The 12,979-nt window shown below is 37.0% G+C and overlaps 5 protein-coding genes across 9 annotated transcripts; 3 read left to right on the top strand and 2 right to left on the bottom strand.

Annotated features, from left to right (window-relative positions):
- Window positions 1-126: 126 nt before the first annotated feature.
- Window positions 127-2,835, top strand: LOC660291 (spondin-1). Of its 2 annotated transcripts, none has more exons than XM_008194331.3 (7): window positions 127-261; window positions 515-696; window positions 743-1,146; window positions 1,197-1,409; window positions 1,464-1,718; window positions 1,763-2,101; window positions 2,149-2,835. In XM_008194331.3, exons 2-7 carry the CDS (start codon window positions 522-524, stop codon window positions 2,809-2,811), a joined length of 2,049 nt encoding a protein of 682 aa, XP_008192553.1. In that variant the 5' UTR covers window positions 127-261; window positions 515-521; the 3' UTR covers window positions 2,812-2,835. The 2 variants fall into 2 exon arrangements, with proteins under 2 accessions (XP_008192553.1, XP_064214784.1); XM_064358714.1 differs by having other exon boundaries at window positions 168-261; window positions 400-696.
- Window positions 2,836-4,113: 1,278 nt separating this feature from the next.
- Window positions 4,114-6,005, bottom strand: LOC660231 (trypsin-3). Its single transcript, XM_008194330.3, has 3 exons — window positions 5,852-6,005; window positions 4,417-5,801; window positions 4,114-4,269 (listed from the first exon to the last, which is right to left on the bottom strand). Exons 1-2 carry the CDS (start codon window positions 5,901-5,903, stop codon window positions 5,068-5,070), a joined length of 786 nt encoding a protein of 261 aa, XP_008192552.1. The 5' UTR covers window positions 5,904-6,005; the 3' UTR covers window positions 4,114-4,269; window positions 4,417-5,067.
- Window positions 6,006-7,193: 1,188 nt separating this feature from the next.
- Window positions 7,194-8,302, bottom strand: mIF3 (mitochondrial translation initiation factor 3). Of its 2 annotated transcripts, none has more exons than XM_966424.5 (3): window positions 8,170-8,302; window positions 7,534-8,117; window positions 7,194-7,484 (listed from the first exon to the last, which is right to left on the bottom strand). In XM_966424.5, exons 2-3 carry the CDS (start codon window positions 8,059-8,061, stop codon window positions 7,347-7,349), a joined length of 666 nt encoding a protein of 221 aa, XP_971517.1. In that variant the 5' UTR covers window positions 8,062-8,117; window positions 8,170-8,302; the 3' UTR covers window positions 7,194-7,346. The 2 variants fall into 2 exon arrangements, with proteins under 2 accessions (XP_971517.1, XP_064214850.1); XM_064358780.1 differs by having other exon boundaries at window positions 7,534-8,126; window positions 8,170-8,266.
- LOC660104 (translation factor GUF1 homolog, mitochondrial) lies at window positions 8,220-10,858 on the top strand. 3 transcript variants are annotated; one of them, XM_008194328.3, is made up of 7 exons: window positions 8,220-8,356; window positions 8,406-8,721; window positions 8,764-8,982; window positions 9,035-9,303; window positions 9,353-10,070; window positions 10,421-10,633; window positions 10,692-10,858. In XM_008194328.3, exons 1-7 carry the CDS (start codon window positions 8,286-8,288, stop codon window positions 10,815-10,817), a joined length of 1,932 nt encoding a protein of 643 aa, XP_008192550.1. In that variant the 5' UTR covers window positions 8,220-8,285; the 3' UTR covers window positions 10,818-10,858. The 3 variants fall into 3 exon arrangements, with proteins under 3 accessions (XP_008192550.1, XP_971457.1, XP_008192551.1); XM_966364.4 differs by having other exon boundaries at window positions 8,225-8,359; XM_008194329.3 differs by lacking the exon at window positions 8,220-8,356 and having other exon boundaries at window positions 8,568-8,721; window positions 8,772-8,982.
- Window positions 10,859-10,993: 135 nt separating this feature from the next.
- On the top strand, window positions 10,994-12,461 carry Ostgamma (Oligosaccharide transferase gamma subunit). The gene is made up of 6 exons (XM_966302.5): window positions 10,994-11,154; window positions 11,204-11,494; window positions 11,540-11,680; window positions 11,725-12,016; window positions 12,086-12,251; window positions 12,299-12,461. Exons 1-6 carry the CDS (start codon window positions 11,077-11,079, stop codon window positions 12,312-12,314), a joined length of 984 nt encoding a protein of 327 aa, XP_971395.1. The 5' UTR covers window positions 10,994-11,076; the 3' UTR covers window positions 12,315-12,461.
- The last annotated feature ends 518 nt before the right edge of the window (window positions 12,462-12,979 follow it).

The following is a 12,979-nucleotide window of genomic DNA, read 5'->3' as shown; positions in this document are numbered from 1 at the left end:
GTATTTTGTTTTCACCAAATTTCTGAAAAACGCATTTTGCTTACTTGCTGTTTAATCTGAAGTTTATTAAATTTAATGAAGCGGAAAACACGTGTCACGAAGTTCTCGAAATTTATCGTCGTAAATGTTTATAACAAAGAGATAATTAAAGATATTTGCAACTGCGCATGATACAAAATAGAAAATTCAGTGAAGAAGCGTCTTTATCTTAATTAGTTGGTCGTCGAGGCTCTCTTCAGATGCTGCACAATAGTTTTTAAGGTAAGTTTAGTTTAAATACTTTAAATAATCAAAATTTTGGTACTTAATATAATTGTAAACGTAGTTAATTCAAAGTTTAACACACCTCAAAGAATTGACCAAATCCAAACTAATTTGATATTAATTGGTTCCAATTAGTGTGTTACTAGAGCAAGGTTAAACTCTTTCAATTTTTCTGGCAAATACTAACACTTGTGACGCATTATCTTCACCACCTTATCGCCCAATTAACCGAATCGGATTCGTGTTCCAGAACAACAATGAAACATCTCGGTTTCATTATTGGCTTAGTTTTCCTCCAGATGACCTTTTCCCACAGCTACAACTGTGACAGAACCCCGCAAAAAGCCGAAGACCCTAAAGACAACATCGATAAATATGTTCTGGAAATTTCCGGAAATCCTGAAACCTACTCACCTGAAACAACCTACACAAGTATAAAAAAATCTCTCCAGCGGCTTTGATAAGAGACTTATTTCAGTTGCCTTGAAATCGAGTCCCTCAAACCCCATTACGAACCATTTCACTGAGTTTATGATAGTGGTTGAACCGGAAAATCCCTCGAAAATTCCCGAAAACGTCGGTACGGGTGATTTGACCCCAGTTGATCCCACAGTGTCGAAGTTTACACCGAGGTGCCCCAATGCCGTCATACAGAAAAATAATTTGGCGAAATCACACGTTGAAATTTTGTGGAAGGCGCCACCGGCTACCACCGAGGGGAATAACTGTATTTCCATCAAGGCAATGGTGTTTGAATCGAGCGATAGCTGGTTTATTGACACGGGAGGGTTGGTAAAAACGTTGTGCCAAGAAGAGGAAAATGAGGATGTGCAACCACCCTTTTCGGAGGAGTGTTGTGCCTGCCATGAGGCTAAATATGAAGTAACTTATTTGGCAAAATAAAAAAATGTGCGTGATTTGTGGTTGTTTAGATCGCGTTCCAAGGGATGTGGACTCGAAATACGCACCCTAAGGATTACCCGTCCAATATGTGGACGACCAAACTGGGCGATGTTATTGGAGCGTCTCACAAGTTTGGCAAAGCGTTTTGGAATTACTCGGAAGTTGCCAGCGATGGGTTAAAACTTCTGGCTGAGGAAGGCGATACCTCGCTTTTGGAAAATGAACTTAAAGAAATGGTCAAGGTTTGAGGAACACAATACTTTTGAGTGAGTTGTAATTAAATTATAACACTTCAGACTGACGATATTCGAACAATTATCAAAGCCCGAGAGTTGCCTTACCCTAACATTACCGGAACTTCGTATACAGTGTTTAGGGTCGATAAAGATAATCATTTAATTTCTTTAGTATCTAAAATAACGCCTTCGCCGGATTGGATCGTCGGGGTGGCCAACTTGGAGCTATGTCTCCAAAACTGCAGTTGGGTACAAAGCCGGAACTTGAACTTGTACCCTTGGGACGTTGGTACCGACGATGGTACCACGTATCAAGTAATTAAAAACAAATTGGAAAGTCTGGTCCTAACTTTGCGCAGTCTCCAGATTCGCCTTCTGCTTCCCGGCAAATCGTCCGCCAGATTATTGCAAGTGATGAAAACTACCCCTTTTATCGCGACGACGGAGAGCCCATAAAACCAATCGCAAAACTCCACATCACTCGCCAAAAACTATACGACAAGGTTTGTGAAGAAGAAGACGACAAATGTAAATTGAGCGAATGGAGCGACTGGACAAAATGTGACTGTGACACTGACAAATACAAAACACGGACCAAACAATTCGAAAATCCCGAAAACGAAGAATACTGCTCCCAGAACGGTAAACACCCATTGGAGGAAACCATCGAATGCACGCCCGAAGAATGCGAACTTGCGGTAAGTAATGTAACTGACAATGATTTAGTTAATTCTGAAAATTGTAGCGAAAATGTGCCCAAGCCACTTGGTCAGACTGGGGCCCCTGTTCGGTGACTTGCGGCACAGGGACCCACAAACGCAACGGCACCCTTCCGGAAGAAGACGAAAACAAAGAGACAACAAACGAAGAATCTGAAGAAATTCCATGCGTTGAGGAAGAACCCTGCTACATGCCTCTGTGCGACGATGAAGAAACCACCCTCACTTCTGAGAGTCTGGTTTCCGACGCTCCAGTCGACTGCAAAGTGAGCAAGTGGTCTGAGTGGAGTTCCTGCGACGCTAGGGAACCCTGCACTGGCGGAAACCAATTCCGGGAGCGCCGGATCCTCGTTCATCCCCAAAATGGGGGAAAGCCGTGTCCCAAAAGATTGAAAAAGGTCAAGTATTGTGAGGCTCCCTGTGCCGGTAATGTGGACTCGAAAGAGACGCTACCATCGTGGGGTCCGGCTCGAAGGGGGAGGAGAGTTGATTGTGTGATGGGGCCATGGTCGGTGTGGTCGCCGTGTAGCAGCAATTGTGGTGATTCGGCGGTGCAGCAGAGGACTAGGGCCATTTTAGTATATCCGAGCAGAGATGGGAAGAAGTGTGAGCCGAGGCTTGAGGTCAGGAAGTGCTCCTTGCCGTATGCTTGCCGGAGCAGGGAATATTTACAATTAAGTAAACATTAATAATAAAGCTCAAAAACAAACAAGTTTGAACTGTGTACTTAAACCACATTTCTAAGCACGGAATTGTTTTCTTCAACATTCTAAATCTTATTATTTTATGTTAAATTGTCCAATTGGATCACTCGAAAGAATTCAACACCTACGTTTGTTTCTCTGCTTTTTCGAAGGTTTCTTTTTTTATAAATTGCCACAATAAAGAAGCATAACAGCATTACAGTTCCAAAAAACCTCATTTTATTATGTTGTGTCCGTTATTTTAAAAATCTCGTTGTATTACCTGTGAATCACACTACTGTTCCACCTACAGGTTATCACAAGTAAGTAACAATAAAAATTTATAACCAGGACAAAAATTAATCACAATAATAGATTTTTAAACGGCATGAAATTTAGGTAACTCAGTTTATTACGTCTAGTTTTCTTACTCATTTTCCTATTTTCTATGCATTTTTTTCAACAAAAAACCGGTACTTCTACCAAAATATCAAAAATCAACGTTGAATTTGACATTTTACATCTATTTTTAACCCTTAACTTGTAACTCAGATTTTCCAAAAAACATTTTTTTTAAAATGACCGATTTTCAAGTTTTAGTCGATGAAGTTTGTTGATTTTGCAAAAACAGCCCATTGAAGTCTTTTCAAAAACACAAAAAAATAGATACAATGTTCTATTTTAAGCTCATTTTATCTATAACTTCATGTTTTCTTTATAGAAAATACCCTATTTTTTATCCCCTTTATAAAAATGTGAGCCGAGCCACATTTTATGCCAAAAATAAAGAAAACTACCTACTCTCATATTATGATTTCTTAAAAAATCTGTGCTGTAAAGTATCCACAGAATAGATAATACCTAATTTATGACCCTAATAAAGTCACTATTAGATTTTTTTAAATTTAAATAGTGTGCACTAAATATTTGGTAATAATTAGATCTAACCGAAAACCTAAATAATTTCGTAGTTGTTTAAGTACCTACCTAACAATAAAACGTTGTTACCCTAAAAAATAGTAATTCACTATTAGATTTTTATTAATGTTTTTTTGTAATCTATTTTTTTCTGATATAAACAGCTCTTATTGCTTGAAATGCAAATCTTAAATAGAGTTCAATCCATTTCGTCCAAATTACGTGATCTCACTCATTTCAATAAGTTTTGTGAAGTCCTTTATGTTCGGCAGTGATGCCCATAGTGAGGGAGAAAAGTTGAGTTGATTGTGTAATGGAAGACTAGAACTACACCAAATCTGGAAATGGAAACGTGATGGCCGTATGCTTGCCATAATTAAAAAACAAAAATTAATAACATTTGTTTAACCTTTTTGAAGTGCTTTATTTTTTGAAAAGAAGTAATTTAGGCACATATTACTATTTAAACCTCATGTCTTAGTAGTGAACCTTAGTCCCCTTTTCGTATTGGAGTCGGCGGCTCCGACGGCTTGACATCCTCTGCTTCTAAAAGCAAAAATAACCGCAATTATTGATGTTTATACAAAGTGTGCACCAATATTACATTGAGTATAACTGAATAATTTTTTAACAACAATTAATCTCAAGATTAATTTATTATAATAAATTTTTAAAAAATCAGCACATAGGTACCTTTCTTTGTTTCTCCATAACTTGCCACGACAAGGAGGCACAAAAGCATTATGATTCCAAAAAACCTCATTCTGTTGTGTATATCACTTTATAAATCGTTCAATCGTATGAAAATTAACGTTTATATAGGTTGGGAAAGTATTGTTCCACCTACATATCATTACAAATGACAATACAATTTTATGACCTTAGGAGAAATTAGTCACAAAAACAAATTTTTAAATAGCTTGAAATTTTAAATCAAAATAGTGCGCAGTAAGTAATCGATAACAAGATCGAATAGAAAATTATTAATAGCTGTTGCCCAACATTTGATTACACAAATATCAATAAAATGAATAAAAAAATTAGCAAATAAGTATACAGACAATTCTAAATTTACACGTGTCAAATCATAATACAAACTAAATTACATTTAAAAGAGAAAATAAATATTTATTGATTAAAATTCTTATTTCCACAGCGATTTGTGTTCACTAACGACGTATTTGATTACCTTCATAGTGTACAGAACAAAATTAAAAGACACCTATAAATTTCTTTTTACTTCTCATAAGTATTGTATCACCTAAAAATAAAAAACTTCCTCAAAAATGTGGGTATTTCAATTTTTTGAACACAATAATAACAAATTTAGACAGCAAAATGTATTTAAATCCTGATTGCAATATCTACAAAAGGCCTTAGAAGTGGCAAATAACTGTAAACCGCTGGAACCCCCCATATTCCACACTTGGTCTCTGCCCCCCACGACACGATCCCTGCCAGCACCCCATTGATAACCATGGGTCCCCCAGAATCCCCCTTACACGAATTTTTTCCTTCTTCCAAAAGTCCTCCACATAACATTCTTGGAGTAAGAACAGAAGGAACCAACGCCTCTTTACAAATCTTCGGATTTTTTATCTCAATCATCGTTGCTTGTAATTGTCTTTCATCCTCTGTTTGGCCCACTTTTGTGTACCCCCAACCGCTCACAAGTGCTGCAGTGCCCAGGTTCCATGACTGGGACCGATCTGCTAAAGGTATGGGAGCTACAAACTCGCTGTAAATGAGGCCTTGTTGGAGCTTTAAGACGGACACATCGTAGTCTAACGTGTTTGGATCAAAAGATGGGTGGTTTATTATGAAAGTAACGGGAACAATCACACCCCCGGATTCGCGTAAAGAGGATCCAGCACGGATATATAGTTCGGAGGCTTGGCGAGTGTAGGTGCAGTGAGCGGCGGTGATAACGTGATAAGGAGTTATAATTGAACCGGTGCACACGTAGCCGTTGTGGGAAAGAAGGGCGACAACGTAGGGAAGTTGAGTGGAGTTGACTGCTTGACCACCGCTGATTCGTGGATCGAATTTCTTTTTGGCCGCGCAACTTATATTGAGAACTAAGTGAAACTTACGAAAGTGAAATATTAAGGGCTACAGGTTGTCCTACCTTGACTAAGTATTACCAAGGAAGAGACCCAAAAACACAATTTAAAATTCATTGCACTAGTTTTCGGAAAGTAATTTTATTTGGTTACTAATGAAAGAAAAATGAGAGAGTAATTGTTTTTTCTCGGCCCATTATAATGCCTCACACGTTCTTATCGATGATGTATTATAAAATAAAACTGTTGTTTCCATTGTAATAATAAGGTAATAAACTGACTAATGATCCAATTTTTATTTCCATTTTTGATTGTTTAAAATTATCCAAAATACGTCGTTTTTTTAAACTACTTTCGTCACAGAATTAACTATATTGAGATTATGGTTTAGTGGTACCTACGTAAGATGTATCGTTTTTACAACCTTTTTGAAAGTGGCACGGGTGGACATGGGCCTAATCAAAATACTCTTTGCCGAAACGACTGCCCACCCTCATTATATTTACAAAAAAAATTCTTTTTAAAATACGATTGCTTCTTTTTTATGTTCTTATGTTTATGTTCCCTTCGCCCATCTTTATTTTTTTTGCCAGGTTGCACCCAACCAAAAAAATATGCTGGTGCCGCCACTGCTTTTTAAGTTTAATTTTTTATTAAGTTTAGATTTCGTAGTTTAGAGCCACTCTAACATAAAATGTTTCAATGCTCTTGGGGCCCATCTTGAGGGAATCCTATTAGGTTTGTTTTTTGTTACAGAGTCTAGAATTGATCGTTTGCGGTTGGATATTTATAAAATAAAAAATGCAAAGCTTTGAAAAACTAATAATAATCACATAAAATTCAGCGTTTGCCATATATTTTAAATATTTTATATTTCTTTCTATACATGCGAATTTTTTCAGACTTTCCCCAATTTCTTATAATTAAAATTAGTTAATTAATCAACGTTAACTTATTGCAAAAAATAACGACTGTTGTAATTTTATAGTGTTTCAGATTTTCTGTTATTTATTCTACCAATACGTGTTAGTTACTTTATATTTTTCTACAATATTTATTTCACGTTTACATAAGCATAAAACTTTCTTAAGGTTTATAAAAACGTCATTAATTTAATCCGCAATTAAATGCCCAACTAGCTGAACACGTGAACAAATTGAACCATTCATATGCTCATATCCACCAACTTGTTAAATTTTAACTGAGCTTTCTTTGAAAAAGGGTTAAATTTTTTTAATGGTATCACCAAATGTTATACTTTCTCAATGATATTTTCTTCAATTTCTTTTCTTTTTTATTTGATTGTTAAATAAACCTTTCTTTTTTTCAATTTTTATGTTTTTACTTGCTTATTTCTTTAACTTAATTAGCTGATTGATACAGGGGGAAAGTGGCAAATAAAAAAAATACTGTATAATTAAATTTATTCGTAAACGAATGTTACATTACAAAGATACATAACAGAACAATAAATCAACTCTTCTTGAAGTACTTCTTGTAAATAAATACCCAAACAAGGTATTTGATAAAGACCACAGTTGCTACAGTCGTTAGGACTAGTCATAAATCCTTCCTCTCCTTATAAGCTGGAGGTGTAATTTGGAATTTGATATCAGATCCTTTGGTTCTCTTTTGTACCAGCCTTGCATCAACTTCTTCCACTTTGAAGAATTGGTCAATTGATGAATAAATCTTTTCCTGTAAATAAAATTTTTCCAAACTTGTCCGTGAAGCTGGAGAAACTTACAGCAACTTCTACATTTCCATGCGCCCCGCTTATAACCACTCTAACTTCATACATTTTGTGCAACCACTTGAGCGCTTTTTTGAGTTGGATGGTGAGATCATGCTGGGTGATTCTACAATTGAGGAGAAGGACTTTTTCTCCTTTGATGTTTTTCTGCCTTTCTTCTTTGCGTTTCTCTCGTTGTTTCAAATCTTCAGCGTGATATTCCTCCCCTGTCATCAACTGGTAGACAGGTCTTTGAGTCTTTGCATCAACGTCCACAATCTTCACCAGTTTTAAATCCCGACGTTTTGACAGTTTCTCGGCCTCTTGGAGAGTTGTAATCGAGACATTATCACCCGAAACTAGGGTGATCTTAGGCACTATGTTTGTTTTCTTAATTTGTAACTTCCCAGTGTCTGGGTCTAGTTTTTTCAAAACGCCTTGCGGGGGGGCCTTTGACGATAACGATTTGGCGACTGACACACATTTTAAAGAATGTCGAGTACTCAGGACACGGAAATTTTGCAAAACTGAAGTTAAGGACATTTCTAGAATTTCAATCACATGCTCTCACTTAAGTTCAGTGGTTTTTGGAAATTACACTACAGATTCTGTATTAATCAAATGATTCAATTCAATTCAACTCAATCTCACCGTAATTTTGAAGCAGTTGTTTAAATTTCAAAGGTCCTTGTCAAAAAACGCACATACTAACCTCACAAAAAATTATGACATAACCTCAATTCCATCGAGCGAATTTTCAAAAAAGTATGTTTAATTTAATTAAGAACATAGTTTACATACACGCGAAGTCACCAAAATCGAAAATATGTCGTGTTAAGTGGTGAGTTCTATATGTTCCCGATTAATTAACCAAAAAAAATTTGTAGGCGTGCTGTTATTACAAGAACGTATTGTGAAGCCCCCATCGATTATACTCAAATTCCAATCGAACGAATAAGAAATTTTAGTATAATAGCCCACGTTGACCATGGTAAGAGTACTCTGGCCGACCGTCTGCTTGAATTCACAGGTGCCATAACGAAAAACAGTGGTCAAAACCAAGTTTTGGATAAATTACAAGTGGAGCGCGAACGAGGAATCACAGTCAAAGCCCAAAGTGTGTCTTTATTATATAATTACAAAGGGAACGAATATTTATTGAATTTAATTGATACTCCGGGTCATGTCGATTTTTCCAGCGAGGTATAAAACCAAATCTGTAATTTTTTCTCCACCAAAATTTAGGTCTCTAGATCACTTTCAGCCTGCCAAGGGGTTATCCTAGTGGTGGACGCCAATGACGGGGTCCAGGCCCAAACTGTGGCAAATTTTTACCTAGCTTTTGGCAAAGACCTCACCATTGTGCCTGTTTTAAATAAAATTGATTTGAAAAATGCTGACCCCGATAGGGTTACCAAACAGTTACAGTCACTTTTTGATATAGAGCCTCAGGAAGTGCTAAGGGTGCGAATTTAAATAATTTACAATTAAAGTATAGTTGGACGCAAAATTACAGATTTCTGCAAAATTAGGCACCGGTATTCAATCGGTTATTGAGGCTTTAATCGAGCGAATTTCGCCCCCGAAAGTGGACAGAACGGCTCCGTTTCGAGCCCTACTTTTCGACAGTTGGTTCGATAAATACAGGGGGGCCTTGTCGTTGATTTATATTCAAGATGGTGAAATAAATGTGGGGGACGAAGTACAGTCTTGCCACTCGCAAAAAACATACAGCATCAAGAGTTTATCTCTGTTACGGCCACAAGAGGTCGTTACGAAAAAACTGTACGTTTTTTAATTTTTTAAGTGTTGCCAACCGAAAGATTAATTGTAGAGTCGCGGGTCAGATTGGCTTAATCGGTTGTAACATGAGGACGAGTAAAGAGGCGTTTATTGGTGACACCATTCACTTGTCTTCCTGCCCTGTTGAGCCTCTTCAAGGTTTCGAGCCGCCGCAGCCAATGGTGTTCGCCGGTGTTTACCCAATGGACCAATCACAGCACGTCAATTTGAGGAGCGCTATAGATAAATTGACTTTGAATGATTCGGCGGTTTCGGTTGATATTGATTCGAGTCCGGCCCTGGGTCAAGGCTGGAGGCTGGGTTTTTTGGGGCTCTTGCATTTGGAGGTTTTTTCGCAGCGTTTGCAACAGGAATACGGCGCTGAACCGATTCTCACAGCACCCTCTGTCACTTATAAAATTACGTTAAAAGAAACCAAACAAAATATTAAGACGGGGCGCGAGATATTTGTTAATAATCCAGCTTTGTGGCCCGATACTGTCCACATTGAGGAGACTTTTGAGCCGATGGTGATCGGAACTATTATCACGCCTGATAAGTATCTGGGGCCGATTATGTCTCTTTGCATGGAAAGACGAGGTGTTCAAAGAAATGCCACTAACATAGACAACGATCGTGTTATGTTACAATACGATTTGCCGCTTTGCGAAATAATTATAGACTTTCATGACAGTCTAAAAACTATTTCTTCCGGTTATGCCAGTTTTGATTATGAAGACAACGGATACCAAAGCTCTAATCTTGTTAAAGTAATTAAACGTTGGGGGTCTAAATAAAAATGTGGTCGATGTGTTTCACTCATTATTTGCGTATTTCAACTAACAGTCGACTATTTGTTAAAACTACAAAGTATTCTAAGTTTTTTTGTTGCACATTTGAAGTAATTTTTCAAGAGTTGTTCGCCACTTTGTATGCAACACCCTGCGTATAATAAATATATTTGTAGTTTGTGGACTTAAAAGCAAAAAGAAAGATAGCAAAGAACTTATAATTATTACACACTGTTGGGTCACTCTGTATATGTTTATAAAATTTTCACGGAACTTTTGACCACATTTTTATTTAGAATTGGGCCACTTTTTTCAATATTAAATTTTAGTTGCGGATTTTGTTGAATGGGACAGCAGTTGAAGAGTTAAGCAATATTGTTCATATCTCTAAAGCTCAATCTATTGGTCGGAAAATGGTTCTGAAACTGAAAGAAATGATCCCTAGGCAAATGATACAAATTGCTGTCCAGGCTGTTTGCAATGGCAAAATTTTAGCTAGGGAGACTATCAAAGCGTACCGTAAAGACGTAACAGCTAAACTTGTAAGCAAAAAATATATTACTACCAAAAGTGATATCTATTTTTATTAATTTATTGCAGTATGGAGGTGATGTAACAAGGAGAATGAAACTACTAGCGCAACAAGCCGCCGGGAAAAAGAAAATGCGGATGGTTGCAAACATTTCCTTGCCCAGAGAGACATTTATAGACGTTTTGAAGAAATAATTGTGATTTTTTATTTATAAAAATTATAATTTAGAATAATACTTTTAGTGTAATTTTTAATCCACGACTTATTATGTTATTTTAAGTTAATAATATAATTCAGAACACCACCAAACTGAAAGGTGATAAGGATAATCCTTATCATTTTTTGTCAATTTAAATTTGTCGGTAAAGCAGGTCGCGGCACTGCGGTCACGTGACCAAAATATACACGTTGACAGATTTGACAGGGCCGGCTTTGCCATTTCAAACCAAAAACATGAAAGCGTTAATTTTGGGCCTGTTTGTAATATTTTGCATATTTTTCTACCATGTTGACGGCCAGGCACGCAAGCAGGTGAGTCCCCGTCGACTCGTTTCCCATTTTCGCTAAAACTTGCTTGAAGAGTCTCTCCCTGGCTGAAAGGGTCCAGCAGCTGACTGAAATGTCCAATAAAAAGGCCGTTTTGCGGCTCAACGGCAACAAATTTAGGGAGTATGTGAAAGCAGCCCCTCGGAGCTATTCGGTGATTGTGATGTTCACTGCCATGGCGCCCCAGAGGCAGTGTATGGTGTGCCGACATGCCAGTGACGAGTTCACAATCGTTGCAAACTCGTTCAGATATTCACAGGGTTATTCTAATAAATTGTTCTTTGCTGTGGTTGATTTCGATGAGGGGTCTGACGTGTTCCAAATGGTAAGGGAGGAGGGTGCGCTTTTGAGGTTGTAATTTGTGTCTTAGTTGCGTCTCAACACCGCCCCCGTTTTCATGCATTTCCCGCCGAAAGGCAAGCCTAAGAGTGCCGATACGATGGATATTTCCAGGATTGGGTTTTCGGCGGAGGCTATTGCCAAATGGATTGCTGAGAGAACAGACATACAAGTAGGTTTTTTAGTTAGGGTTTTTTTTTAACGATTTGTTTGAAGATTCGTGTTTTCCGTCCTCCAAATTACTCAGGAACTCTCGCCTTGATTGTCTTGTTTGCGTTAGTCGCTGGATTTTTGTATTTGCGACGCAACAATTTAGATTTCTTGTACAATAAAACAATGTGGGGGATGGGTTCTTTGTTCTTCTGTTTTGCCATGGTTTCTGGGCAAATGTGGAACCACATTAGGGGGCCCCCATTCGTACACAAGGGCCAAAATGGTCAAATTATGTACGTTCATGGGTCATCGCAAGGGCAGTTTGTTGTAGAGACTTACATTGTGATGGTACTGAGTATCCTTTTTTAAACATTTTTACTTCTTTTTAGGAATCTTATATATTTTCTTTAACAAATTTCTAAAGATGCTGCTGTTGTCTTAGGTATGATTCTGCTTACTGAAGCAGCAAGGGGGAAAGGAGACCCCAAAAAGAGGAAAATATTGGCAGTTGTGGGTCTAGTTTTGTTGTCTGTATTTTTCTCACTGCTGTTGAGTATTTTCAGGACCAAAACTCAGGGATATCCTTATAGGTAGGAAACATATTTGAAGGAACTTGTAATTAATCTTTTTTTTCTAGTTTCTTATTTAAATAAATTTATATTTGTACTGTGACATACTGTACATTGTGCAATTAATAAATGAAATCTATTGTATAAATTGTAATATGAATGGGTACCAAGAAGTTTTAAACTTCTCGAAGTGTGTAAATTTGTGATTTTGCAATAAAAATACCGTTCATATGTTTGTGTTTTCTTCAAATTTCCAAATTACCTAAACAAATAGATCAAATTGCCACTTTTCTTTCTGAAATCGTCTATAAAGTAGAACTTTTCAGGAGTTAATTATTAAAATCGTCTGTAAAGTGTGCATGACGAGGTTTTCAAATTTTTAATTAGGATTTGACATTTTATTTTTTGACTTTTCAGCCTGATTAATTATTGATAATCACAGATATGGTTTACTTAATTTTTAGGACAGCAAACAAGGTGCAGTTTATTTTCTTTTTTTATTACTTCCAACGTTTCGCCACCTTTTTGGGGCTTCTTCAGGGCAATAAACACGCAAGCAATGTCCTTGTTTCGGATAAAACGGAGTTTCAATTACTTCTATTTGCTTCAGATAATCCCGAGTTCGGATAATCAGGAGTGTATTGAAATTATTTTCATTAAAAAAGTGAATAATAAAAAATTTTATGCCAAAAAATTAATTCTCACTATTATAATGCACTAGCAGGTCTTTGTAGTTTATTTCGTGCATC

The sequence above is a fragment of the Tribolium castaneum genome, chromosome 9, assembly GCF_031307605.1.
Source record: "Tribolium castaneum strain GA2 chromosome 9, icTriCast1.1, whole genome shotgun sequence".
Classification (NCBI taxonomy): Eukaryota; Metazoa; Arthropoda; class Insecta; order Coleoptera; family Tenebrionidae; genus Tribolium; species Tribolium castaneum.
This window is presented reverse-complemented; position numbering and strand designations above follow the sequence as displayed.